General features: G+C 46.8%; 2 protein-coding genes across 11 annotated transcripts in view; one reads left to right on the top strand and one right to left on the bottom strand.

The window, feature by feature from the left end:
* Positions 1-12,970, bottom strand: part of LOC142764862 (uncharacterized) — a 77,963-nt gene that overhangs the window by 10,382 nt on the left and 54,611 nt on the right. The gene's annotated exons all lie outside the window — the stretch shown is intronic.
* The window catches only part of LOC142764860 (uncharacterized), a 95,777-nt gene that overhangs the window by 2,679 nt on the left and 80,128 nt on the right, over positions 1-12,970 (top strand). For 8 of the 10 annotated variants that reach the window (XM_075865396.1, XM_075865397.1, XM_075865389.1 and 5 more), the window contains exons 2-3: positions 459-491; positions 4,761-4,796. In XM_075865396.1, coding sequence (XP_075721511.1) covers positions 459-491; positions 4,761-4,796 — 69 coding nt within the window. The remainder of the gene's footprint in view (positions 1-458; positions 492-4,760; positions 4,797-12,970) is intronic. The other 2 variants (XM_075865392.1, XM_075865395.1) reach the window with 1 other exon arrangement.

A 12,970-nucleotide genomic window follows, 5' to 3' on the forward strand; every position in this document is an offset into this window, starting at 1 on the left:
ATATTGCAACAATGTCATTGCAAATATGCTTTGCTGGTTCATATTTCCAGCCTTTTTTGCTGTCTTCTCTGAATTGTGTTTCGTCCTTTACAACTTTTCGTATAAAGTTGTATTCATTGCTTCACGAGTTTGACGATGCTAAAAATGATAGAACTCTAAATATATGTTTCTAAAGTACTTCATATTTCAGTGTCCATTTTCACCTGCATAAGTTTACACAATTTTTTGTATTCACGTTTTATCCCCCCCCCCTCATATGTATTGCCGTTTTTAGGCCCATTACTCGTATCAAAATGGGAGTGAAGTAATCAGTCATATTTGTTGGATTTTGTACAACGTTGTAGACTGTTGGCTTTTTACGGCATCTTGATTGTCGCTTTTGATCAATAATTGATGTAGTTGGTAGTGGGCATTTGTATCTCTTCTGCCTTCTCAGTGGTGATGCTATTTTTTTCTAGGTTGCTCATCCACATTCTCAACCCTATGCACAGGCAAGTGAATTTATTTCAACGAAAACAGTGATGTTCGATGATAAGCCAAGTCACTATATCAATTACAATTCTCATAGAGATCAGAACAGACCCAGAGAACTGAAAGAAGAGCAAAAACTTTCAGGATGCGGAGCCAATATTATACGTATCGAGGTCAAACAACATGAAAATGTAAAGAAAGAATGCCCTTGACAATGCTCAAATGGTCGCTTCATTGAGAGTGTTTTACAGCAACAAATACCAGCGACAAATACCAGTTTATGTATGTCATAACTTTCATGTTGTCAGTTGTCATTCGAGTACTCCATACAGAAATATCACGCAATAGGAGTTTTTATGGACACCGAGTCAGCCCACCAGGCGCAAGGAAATGAGCAACGCATGTAAACAAATGTCATGTTCACACAAAAATCAAGTTATGATTTTGATTCATGATGAGACAAGCGCAAAAAATACACACACTCAGAGAGGACACAGACAAGCGCTTACTAGCAACTGAAATTTTTATTTCGAAGCGAACACTAATAAATACATCACACGCATGAACGTCACTTACCAACTTCCCCTGTCATCATCAAAAACTTGATAATACAAAATATGCACGCGCCCACAACCGGAAACAAACACGTACCCAAGAACTAAGAAAAGAAAACGTAAAAAACAAAGAAACATAAAAAACGAAACACAGATAAAAACACTGGGTTATGTGAAGTCCAAAAAAGCAAATTCCGCATCTGTTAGTAGACCTGACGTTTGGCTGACGCAACTGTCCCCTCCTTTTCTTATTTTATATGCTTCCATTATTTCTCTCGTCGTCCGCTTGTTGTGCCTGTCAATTATTCGTGTGTCGTAAAATTTCGGTTGGCATGTGCATTCCTTGCAGTGCATCGCTAAGTGTGAGTAAGAGGCCCACTTTAGTGAACTCTGATGTTCACAAAGGCGCACATTTATGCACCGACCCGTCTGACCAACGCATTCCTTTCCACATGTGAAAGGGGTTCCGTATACAACATCTTTTTTGCACTCAACGTACCTCCTGCCATGCTTTATGCTGCATTTTTTCGATTCCCCAGTTCCTTTCTTGATAGCTAGCCTTTCCACTGCTGGACAAATCTTTGATAACTTGTTTTCAGCTGAAAAAAAAAACCCGCACGCCATACCTTAATGCAACTTTTTTCAATCTATGTGAAATATTGTGCAGATACGGGATCACCACTGTCCGCTCTCTTTCACTCTCAACTTGTCTCCTTTCTTGGCTTGTGCCAATGATTGCATTTTTTATTTCCCGACGATTCTTCTCACAGGCCAAAAGGATACATACATCTTGGTAAGCGGCTCCCCTTAAGCGCTTGATATCCGCGGAAACCCTTTCATTCAATGAGTGTACGCACGATTTTATGAGGGTAGCTTTTATGCAAGAAGTTGCAATCCCATTCTTTACTATCTTAGAATGTGCCGAATGATAGCTCAGCAATGGTTTTTCCAATCTAGGGTGACACATCCAACACGGGTGAAAAGGAGACAAATACAATTTTTATTTCTAGGTCCAGAAACTGAAGGCGTTGTTCCTTTGGCACTTTAAAGGTAAACTGTAAGCCACACCCGTTTTTCCTAAAAGCTTTTAAAACAGTCACTAACGTGCTCATACCCGGATCTTTTAGGAAAAACGGGTGTGGCTTACAGTTTACCTTTGAAGTGCCAAAGGAACGACGCATTCAGTTTCTGGACCTAGAAATAAAAAGTAATTTGTCTCCTTTTCACACGTGTTGGATGTATCACCCTAGATCGGAAAAACTATTGCTGAGCTATGATTCGGCACATTCCAAGATAGTAAAGAATGGGATTGCAACTTCTTGCAAAAAAGCTGCCCTCATAAAATCGTGCGTACACTCATTGAATGAAAGTGTTTCCACGCAGATCAAGCGCTTGAGGGGAGCCGCTTACGAAGATGATTGTATCCTTTTGGCCTGTGAGAAGAATTGTCGGGAAATAAAAAATGCAATCATTGGCAAAAGCCAAGAGAGAAGACAAGTTGAGAGTGAAAGAGAGCGGACAGTGGTGATCCCTTATCTGCACAATATTTCACATAGATTGAAAAAAGTTGCAATAAGGTATTTCGTGCGGGTTGTTTTTTCAGCTGGAAACAAGTTATCAAAGATTTGTCCAGCAGTGGAAAGGCTAGCTAACAAGAAAGAAACTGGGGAATTGAAAAAATGCAGCATAAAGCATGGCAGGAGGTACGTTGAGTGCAAAAAAGATGTTGTATACGGAACTCCTTTCACATGTGGAAAGGAATACGTTGGTCAGACGGGTCGGTGCATAAATGTGCGCCTTCGTGAACATGTGAGTTCACTAAAGGGGGCCCCTTACTCACACTTAGCGATGCACTGCAAGGAATGCACATGCCAACCGAAATTTTACGACACACGAATTTTTGACAGGCACAACAAGCGGACGACGAGAGAAATAATGGAAGCATATAGAATAAGGAAAGGAGGGGACAGTTGCGTCAGCCAAACGTCAGGTCTACTAACAGATGCGGAATTTGCTTTTTTGGACTTCACATAACCCAGTGTTTTTATCTGTTTTTCGTTTTTCTATGTTTCTTTGTTTTTTACGTTTTCTTTTCTTAGTTCTTGGGTACGTGTTTGTTTCCGGTTGTGGGCGCGTGCATATTTTGTATTATCAAGTTTTTGATGATCACAGGGGAAGTTGGGAAGTGACGTTCATGCGTGTGATGTATTTATTAGTGTTCGCTCCGAAATAAAAATTTTAGTTGCTAGTAAGCGCTTGTCTGTGTCGTCTCTGAGTGTGTGTACTTTTTGCGCTTGTCTCTTCATGAACCATTACCAACACGCCCGAATGGCAGTCATCCTTTATGATTTTGATATTTACACCTTTATTTTATAATCGATATAGAGTCGTCTCGCATTATCAACGGTGGTGACTATCAAACTAGCCAACTGGCCGCGAGCACACTATTAGTGCCGTATGCATATTATTTTGCGCAATAAACTGACGTCATAATATTGATGTTCCAATCTTTCGTTCTCGTTTGATACAGTCAACTTAAAGAATATCAATTACATTGAGAATTAGGCTATCCAACCAGCCACTACCCTACAATGAGCACGTTATGTAAATCACGTCGTGCATAAAATTCCTGCAATGGTTTTTGTGCTAAGACCTTTCAATTACGTTGAAAGGTCTTAGCACAGAAACCATTGCAGGAATACTGTCCCCTCACGCGATACCAGTTTCAACGAATATCATTCTGGCCAACTGGTGGAGAACACAGCATGAACGCGGCATGCAATTGCTGTTGTCCACCATATTTAAGTAACGATTTTCGTGCTTCCCCCTATGAATCATGTATGTAATGCAGTCATATCACAAAATGCCCACTTTGGTGAAAATCGTTGAGACAAGCAAACTCGAGGACATCAAAAGTATCGCATGTAAACTACACTCTAAAACTTTTCCCGGAAAAGCTACTCAGATACCCCTACAATACTCTTTGCTCCAAAGAACGAAGTGCGCGTGAAAGATTGCACACGTCACGGCAAGGAGGGGCACTTTCCACTTTGTGGAGTTAAGTGCCTTTTTAAATCTGCATAAATGTTCGCGCTGTGTGCAAACGAGCCATCAGTGCCTACACAAGCCTGTTTCCTTTCGGACGGTGCCATTGTGGTGTGGCGTAGTGGTCAGTGCACGCGTATACTGACTTAGTGGTCGCGAGGTAAAATCGCGTGGGCTTGCTCGAAATTTTCCGAAGTTTATTTCTGAATGTGTTGCATGCACATAGATTGTACATGTCATCAACTCGCACATCGAAGGCTGGTTAAGTGAACCAAATTACGATTTTTTTCTTGCTTGCTGCTGCTATTTTGAGGAGTAACCCAGGAGACTGAGGTTGCTCCTTCACATTCGCTCCCGAAATGGTGAAATGGGCGTGGCAGGCTATTGGCTCCTCTAAATGAAGAGCTCCCCCTCCCCCAATATGGCATTTTCTCCCTTCATCTAACAGCACACTTCGCTGATTAAAGAGTAGGAACTTGGTTTCTTAACTCCTGTACCGGCAATTGTACTTATACATGATTCCTGCGGCTACAGAAGTTATCCTGAAGGCATCCAAAAAGTATCACATTTAAAGTATCTCGGACTCATTGCGTGAAACAATGGTGGAGTTTTTTTTTATTAAACAATCAGTTGCAAATGTTAACGTGCATGTATTATTGGCTTCTCATTGTTGTACTGAATTATTTTCAGTCCCAAAGGCGCCCCCACGTTCGTGGTTCAGCTCAGGCAAGTATTTCATTGTAATGCATTATTTTACATGTCCTGATCAAAAGTTTTACAGCATGATCATATGAAATAATTTTGTTACGAGAAGGAGACTCATTCGGAGGAGTAGTCATAAATGTATTTAAAGCTGGTTAAGTGAGCAGCGCCAGCCACAGAGATTAGCTCACGCCCGTCTATCTGCTTTGTCTTCTTCATCTCCATGCACTGGCACGTAGCATGAGCCCCGGCGGCAGAGGCACTACATGTCCCGGTACTTTAAAGGTCGTTATTTGACGCATTCTTGTAGGGCTTGATTTGCGAGACGTGTACATTATCACTGGACCACACAGCAGATGATGATGGATAGATTGGGCTGATATCCTAGATAACAGGTGTTACTTGCAGCACTACATGGTAAGGTCCCATGTAATGAGATTAATGTTTTTCTGATAGGCCCACATGACGATGAGGGGACCATAGTAAAATGAGGGTACTGGGAGCGAAATGTACCTCTCTATGTTCCGCATCGTACCGACGGCATTAGTTCGTTTGCGATGCCATCAGCCGAGCGCGGGCAGGCTGACGGGCATGATCGGCTTGCGCAATCGCGTCGCGGGCATAGTCGCTGGTCGACGGGTTATGAGTTGAGATGATTGTGTCCAGTGGTAAAGTCGGCTCTCTTCCGTACAATAAGTAGAATGGCGAAAAGTTCGCTGTGTTGTGACGGGTTGAATTATATGCGAATGTTGCGTAGGGAAAGGCAAGGTCTCAGTCTCGGTGGTCGGGCGACACGTACATGGCGAGCATATTTGTTAGGGTACGGCGAAATCATTCTGTGAGGTCGTTTGTTTGAAGGTGGTAAGCGGTTGTCAGTGTGTGTTGCGTGGAACAAGAACACAGAATGTCGGCGATGACTTGGGATAGAAATGCAGGACCACGGTGTGTGAGGAGCTGTCTCGGAGCACCATAAATCAATATAACGTCCCATAACAAAAAGTCAGTGACGTCTGTTGCACAGCTGGTCAGTGGGGCTCGCGTAATAGCATAGTCTGTAATTACAGCTATCCATTTGTTTCCCAGTGTCGATGTGGGAAAAGGACCAATCAAGTCTAACCCAACACGCTAAAGTGGTTCCGCGGGTGTATCGATTGGTTGAAGATGGCCAGCGGGTAGCAGCGACGGCGTTTCACGACGTTGGCATAGATCATACGTGGCGACGTATCAGCGTACCGAGCGATAAAGGCGTGGCCAGAAGAAACGGTGCCGGACGCGCTCGTACGAGCAGGATACGTCAAGGTGTTCGGCCGTGAGAGCGTAGTGAAGTTCTTTGAGAACACAGTGCCACAAATGCTTAGGCACACCAGTGAGAAGATCAGGCCCTTCAAGTAAGAAATCGCGGCGGTATAGCACACCTTTATTTGTGGCAGTAGATGAAGTGGCAAGCTAAAATTGACAACTGGAAGGCACGTACAATTCTCTGCGACGGACGAAATGGTATGCCGTAATGTAATGCCGGGGTTTATGAGGACATCAGTGGTAGGCGTCGGAACATAGTCACCTTTGTGAACTGGGGGTATTGAGGCGAGCTCTACGTGGGTCAGTGTTTGCGGAGGAAGGCGCGCAGTTCCCGATGTGCAGAGGCGACTTGGTCGTTGTGCAAGAGGTTATGTTGCGGTTAAGTGTACAGGGAGCGTACTGGTCGAACAGTCTATGAGGGCAGAATGCGCGCACAGGAAATGGAGGCCCAAGATTTCGTCGTGGGGGCATTTATCCTTGACAGCGAAGAAAACAATAGTGTGTCAATCTGCATAGCTTACATGAGTGGAGCACATTCCAACAATAGATGGTATTCCGCCATCCGCAACACGGGCAAACTGAGCGGTCGCAGGTGTGAAAACCTTCTTGAGTTTTCATTGAAAATCACTCGTCATCATGGAAAGTTGAGCGCCGATGTCGACAAGAGCAGCGACGTGTACGCCGTCTACTTGTACGTCTATAAGGTTACATTTTGTTTGTATCGTCAAGAGAAGATTTTATGTCAGTCAAAAAGATGCAGCGCCACTTCCGGGGGCTGCAAAATTTAGTTTTCCGTCGGGGTACTCCGTGGGAAGGCGGGGAAAGATGGTCGGTGGGGCAGTGGAGAACGAGACTCGTGACGTTAGGGGGAGGGAGAGCGGAAGTAGCGGTGTTCAGTAGCAGGTTCCTGGGCAAAATGATCACGGCTGGTTTCGTTGCGATAGGCGGGACGTGCATGGAAGGTACGAAAGAAAGCTTGTGCAGGAGGACCCCAGTGACTTCTGCAATGGCAAGAAATGTGCCCGATTCGGTGACACGAGAAGCAGATTGGCTTGTCATCATGTGTTTTCCATGTGGACAGATTACAGAAGAGTGAGGGAGAGCCACCCAAGAAGGGACATGCAGGCGTGTATTGGGGCGGGAATTTGGTGTGGGGAGGGTGTGAAATAGAGCCAATTCTCAAGCTGGCGGTTTCCTGCTGGACGAATCTTTGAATGAGGGGCAATGTAATTGGAAGGGAGGGGTCAGGGGACGTTGATCCCCCCTTAGCTGGAGCAGGCGCTTGAAGTTCCCGCATGACAAGTCGCGTCAAGTTGTCACAGGTGTCTGGTGGATGATATGTGTCGAGACACGAGGACATCGCAGTGGTGTTCTGAAGACGCTGGAACTGATGGGAGATGCGCCTGCGTTTTGCTTGCTGGAATGGGCGGCATTCTTGAATAATGGCATCAACAGATGACACATTGTTGCATACCATAAATTGAACGCATCGTCGGCGATACCCTTTCGAATTTGCGCAACTCTGTCAGGCTCGGGCGTGTTTTCATCAGCTAAGTGGTGTAGTGCCAGGACAGCCATAATGTAACTGATGTAGGATTCTGTGGAAGTTTGCACGTAGCTTGACTCATTCTTCGCAGCTTGACGACGAACAAAGGGGTTCCTAAAAAGCTCATGGATATATTCCTTAAAGCTGTCACAGCTTGTAATGTCATGCTCGTGGTTGTCGAACATAACACGAGGGGTTCCGCCGAGATAAAAGATGACGTTTGTGAGCTTAGCCGCGGGATCTCACCTGTAAAAGGTGCTGACGCGCTCATAGAGGCGTAGCCACTGGTCGACGTCAGAACCCTCACGGCCCGAGAACACGCCAGGGTCTTTGAGGGCGAAGAGCGACACGAAAGTTTTTGCGGGCGATAGGTTGACAGGCCGGGCAGAAGGGCGGGGGACCGGAGAGGATGCAGCCGAGTCTTGAGTGGTCGTGTTGAAAGCCGTGTGGGAGCGTCCACTTCGGAGTTCCGTGGCGAGCACGGGGATTGCACAACTTCACCAAATATGTTACGAGAAGGAGACTGACTCGGAGGAATAGTCACAAATTTATTTACGGCCGGTTAAATAAGCAGCGCCAGCCACAAAGATTACCTCGTGCCATTCTATCTGCTCTGTCCTCTTCATCTCCATTCACTGGCACGAAGCAATATTCAAGCTGATAACAAAAGACGAAACCACACAGAGGAAGTACCTTTAAAAAGGCACAATTTCTTTGTGCAAATGACGCTTAACGAAACCGCCATAATAACAAGAGCAAACTCTTCATCTAATCAGAAAAACACAGATGCGAGACCAGACAAGAAACTTCACACAGGAATGCCATGAATACGCAGCCGTAGACAGCATGAACGAAAAACTACGGCACGATAGATCAACAACTCACATCATAGACAGTCTCTTATATTAAATAGTATTGTAGGCTCTACGAGGTAATTGGGCGAATGCTCAGGCTCTCTCAGGCAATCATTCAAATCAATAAAAATGTGTACATCTCGAGCGCCACCGTCACTGCTCCTTTTCAGCGCCGAAATTTGTGTAAATAGAGCACGGTGGTTAATGGTGATACCGCGTTTTGAATGAGTTCAATTTTCTAGCGATAGAGCTTTGTGAGAGTGTTGAAAGTTTTTGGTATGTAGTGTTCTGTCTGTCACATATTTTCATGCCTTTTTAATATCGTTTTATTGCTGATTTCATGTGACCGTCCGGCATGTAACAACAGCAGGAACATCATTCTACGCCAGCAAAAATCACGTTCATTTAGAACGCTTTCACAGGATAACTTACCTGCAAAATATACCACCTTACCCCCCACCCCTCAATTCCCAACTCGAGGTGCTCATGCGAGCTTGGCCATCCACCAGTAAAGATTCTTGATCCCAGATGCAAGTGAACGTAGCCGTGTAGGTTCGTTTCTACATCGGTTACTTCTACTTGTGTGTTAACAGCGCTGAAATCTTCATTACAGAACACTTGTGCGTTGTAAGGCACAGCAACACCTGAAGAGATAGAGGACACCATCGAGAGTGACGAATGAATAGGTATCGATACGCAACAGACGGCACTGGAAGAAAGAGAAAGACGACGTTGGTGGCTGGTGGTTGATGAACTGTCGCCATCTTGTTCGCCGAGCACGGTGCATCGTATTTAATTTATTAAATAGGTTACCCGTAACATTATTGGTGGAGGAGGACGACTTCCGTACCTCGATGGAGACGCGCAGCGGTCGCAACACCGGAGACTCTTCGGCTACTTCAACTGCCAGTGCCTCATCCCCACCGGTCTCTCGATCCGAGTCGACAACCTACGTCACCCTGCCACCCCTGCGGGATCCTGGAATTTTCTCCGCTGATGGCACCATCGACGTTGACTCCTGGCTGCACCGGTACGAGCGAGTCAGTGCTACCAACCGCTAGGATCCCACGCTCATGCTCGCCAATGTTGTGTTCTACCTCGACGGCACGCCGCGGACATGGTTCAAAACCAACGAAACCGAAATCACAAGCTGGGATCTTTTCAAATCGAAGATCCGTGATGTTTTCGACGATTCATCTGGTCGTCAGCTAGCTGCCAAGAAGACTCTCGCCACTCGCGCCCAGACGTCTACTGAATCGTACGTCTCATACATTCTTGACGTCTTGGCGCTTTGTAGCAAGGTCGACCAGCGCATGTCAGAAGAAGAAAAAGTTAACCATGTCCTCAAAGGGATTGCTGACGATGCCTTCAACCTGCTGGTTTTTAATAATGTCACGAGCATCGGCACGATCTTGACAGAATGCCGCCGTCTAGAACAGGCTAAAGCCCACCGCGTCACCCACGGCATCACGCGCCTGCCGAACACAGCTGCTACTTCCTCTTGTGATGACTCCGTCCGCCCAGTTCCCTGATGTGACAACCTCACCCGCATCATTCGTCGTGAGGTCGAGGCAGTCCAACCAGTAGTTACTCAATTTCCAAAGCCTGAACCTTCACCGACCACTATATCACTGATACAAGCCGTCGTTCGTCAAGAATTATCCTACGTCGGCCTACACCCCATTCAACCAGTCTACTCTGCCGAGCCTTTTTATCGTCGTCCCTCTGCTCCTCGATTTGGTCCCAACTACTCTCGACAGCGCAATTTGTCCGAATGGCGTACACTGGACGACAAGCCCATATGCTTCAACTGCCGACGTGTCGGTCATATTGCTCGCCACTGCCGCAATCACTCGGCTCCGCCGGCACGCTATGGGCCTCCTATCCAGGCCACTTCTGACCACCAGTCGTCCTCAACATTTGATTTTGGTTCCCCTATGCCGACAACATCCTTTGATTCTGCCGCACCTCTGACGAGTCCTCGCTATATACGCCCACTCACCATCCCCTGCTCGCCGTCAATCTCGTTCGCCCCCACAACGCCGTCCTGCCTCTCCGACCTATTCGCAGCGCCCCCGACCGGAAAACTAGGCAGTGCAGCTTCTGGAGGTGGAGCTGCATTGACGACGACCTCTGCAAGAAATCATCGTGTAACGTTACCGACCACCCGGAATCTGTTGAACGTTACTTTAGACAATGTACCTGTGCGCGCGTTGATCGATACCGGCACGCATGTGTCCATAATGAGTGCTGCTCTTCGTCGCCGCCTAAAGAAAGTTGTCACAACCGCCTTGAACCGAGCCGTTCGAGTCGCCGACAGGGGAACTGCCGCGATTGTTGGCATGTGCTCTGCCCGTGCAACTATCTCCGATAGAAGCACTGCTGTTCTTTTCACCGTTATAGAAAATTGCCCTCATGAAGTAATTCTAGGCATGGATTTCCTAACCGCTCACTCGGCCCTTATAGATTGTTCACCCGGCTGTCTTGACCTTGAAATGCCTCTAATTTCTGATCTGACCAACCCACCCCAAAGTCGCCTTTGCTGCATTGATTTCGCACGCCTTCCGCCTAACTGTGTCACACATATCAACCTCTTCTCTACACCACCTGTACCTGATGGCGATTACATGGTGGCACCAATTCATGCCGTGATGCTTACGCATGGCGTCGCTGTTCCGCACACCATTTTGACAATCGTTGAAAACCGCACATGCCTTCCTATTGTCAATTTTGCCCTCACTGCCCAAATTCTTCCACAAGGTATTTCCCTGGCCGAAATTACTGCTCTAGAAGACCATACGGTTGAACCCTTCAGAGTGAATGATTGCTGCATCTCAGACCATGAACCAACTCTATCACGTTCATCGGGTGTCGACGTTGACCACATGGTACCATGAGACCTCGCTCCTGATCAAGCGGAAGCCCTTCATCACGTCCTGGCGTCCTATAGTGACATTTTCGACTTCGCCAGCACAGCTTTAAGCCGAACTAGTGTTCTTACTCATCGCATCAATACTGGTGACACGAGTCCCATTCACCGACGTCCATACCGTGTTTCCGCGTCCGAGCGCACAGTCATACAACAGGAAGTCGAAAAGATGCTTGCAAAAGACATAATCAAACCCTCTTGTGGCCCCTGGGCTTCTCCTGTCGTCCTGATCAGAAAGAAGGATGGAACACGGCGCTTTTGTGTAGATTATAGGCATCTCAACAAAATTACGAAGAAAGATGTTTATCCGTTGCCTAGAATCGACGATGCCTTAGACTGAAGGATGGAACATGGCGCTTTTGTGTAGATTATAGGCATCTCAACAAAATTACGACGAAAGATGTTTATCCGTTGCCTAGAACCGACGATGCCTTAGACTGCCTTTACGGTGCTACGTATTTTTCCACTATCGACCTTCGACCTGGCTATTGGCAGATCGCTGTGGATGAGATGGACCGTGAGAAGACCGCATTCGTCACTCCTGACGGGCTTTATCACTTCAAAGTTATGCCCTTTGGTCTCTGTAATGCGCCGCCCACATTCGAAAGAATGATGGACTGATTGCTCCAAGGGTTTAAATAGTCAACCTGCTTATGTTATTTAGACGACGTTATCGTTTTCTCGCCAACATTCAACTCCCATCTCAAGCGTTTATCGGCGATTCTTGAAGTTTTTCGTCGAGCCGGACTTCAACAGAACTCGTCGAAATGCCACTTTGCTCGTAGTCAAATAACCGTACTTGGCCACATCGTCGATGCCACAGGAGTCCGCCCGGATCCCGAGAAAATTCGCCCCGTCACGGACTTTCCTGTTCCGAAGTCAACGAAGGACGTTCGCAGTTTTGTGGGCTTGTGCTCCTACTTTCGACGGTTTGTTAAGGACTTCGCCATCATTGCACGCCCACTCACAAACCTCCTGAAGAAGGACACCCCGTTTTTATGGGGCGCTGGTCAAGCCTCATCTTTTTCCCAGCTTACGACGCTCCTTACAACACCGCCGATTTTAGCCCATTTCGATCCATCAGCTCCAACCGAGGTTCGCACTGACGCTAGTGGGCATGGGATCGGGGCAATGCTAATGCAACATAACGCGGACATGACCGTGTTATAGCATATGCAGGCCGCCTGCTATCTACAGCCGAGCGCAACTATTCAATCACGGAACGTGAGTGTCTCGCTCTTGTGTGGCAGTCGCCAAGTTTCGCCTATACTTATACGGGCGTCCATTCCGGGTAGTCACCGACCACCACGCGCTCTGCTGGCTGGGCTCACTCAAGGATCCCACAGGACGCCTCGCTCGTTGGTCCCTACGATTACAAGAATACACGTTCACCGTAACGTACAAAACAGGGTGGTCACACCAAGATGCTGATTGTTTATCACGCTACCCTGTGGAAGAGGCTGCCCATACTGACACCCTTCCAGACCTTCTGTCTGTGACGCAGCTACTCAACCTTGGCCACGAACAACGCCTGGATGCTTCCCTGCGAACCATCATTGGCAAGCTTGAG

The sequence above is a fragment of the Rhipicephalus microplus genome, chromosome 6 (assembly GCF_043290135.1).
Source record: "Rhipicephalus microplus isolate Deutch F79 chromosome 6, USDA_Rmic, whole genome shotgun sequence".
Classification (NCBI taxonomy): Eukaryota; Metazoa; Arthropoda; class Arachnida; order Ixodida; family Ixodidae; genus Rhipicephalus; species Rhipicephalus microplus.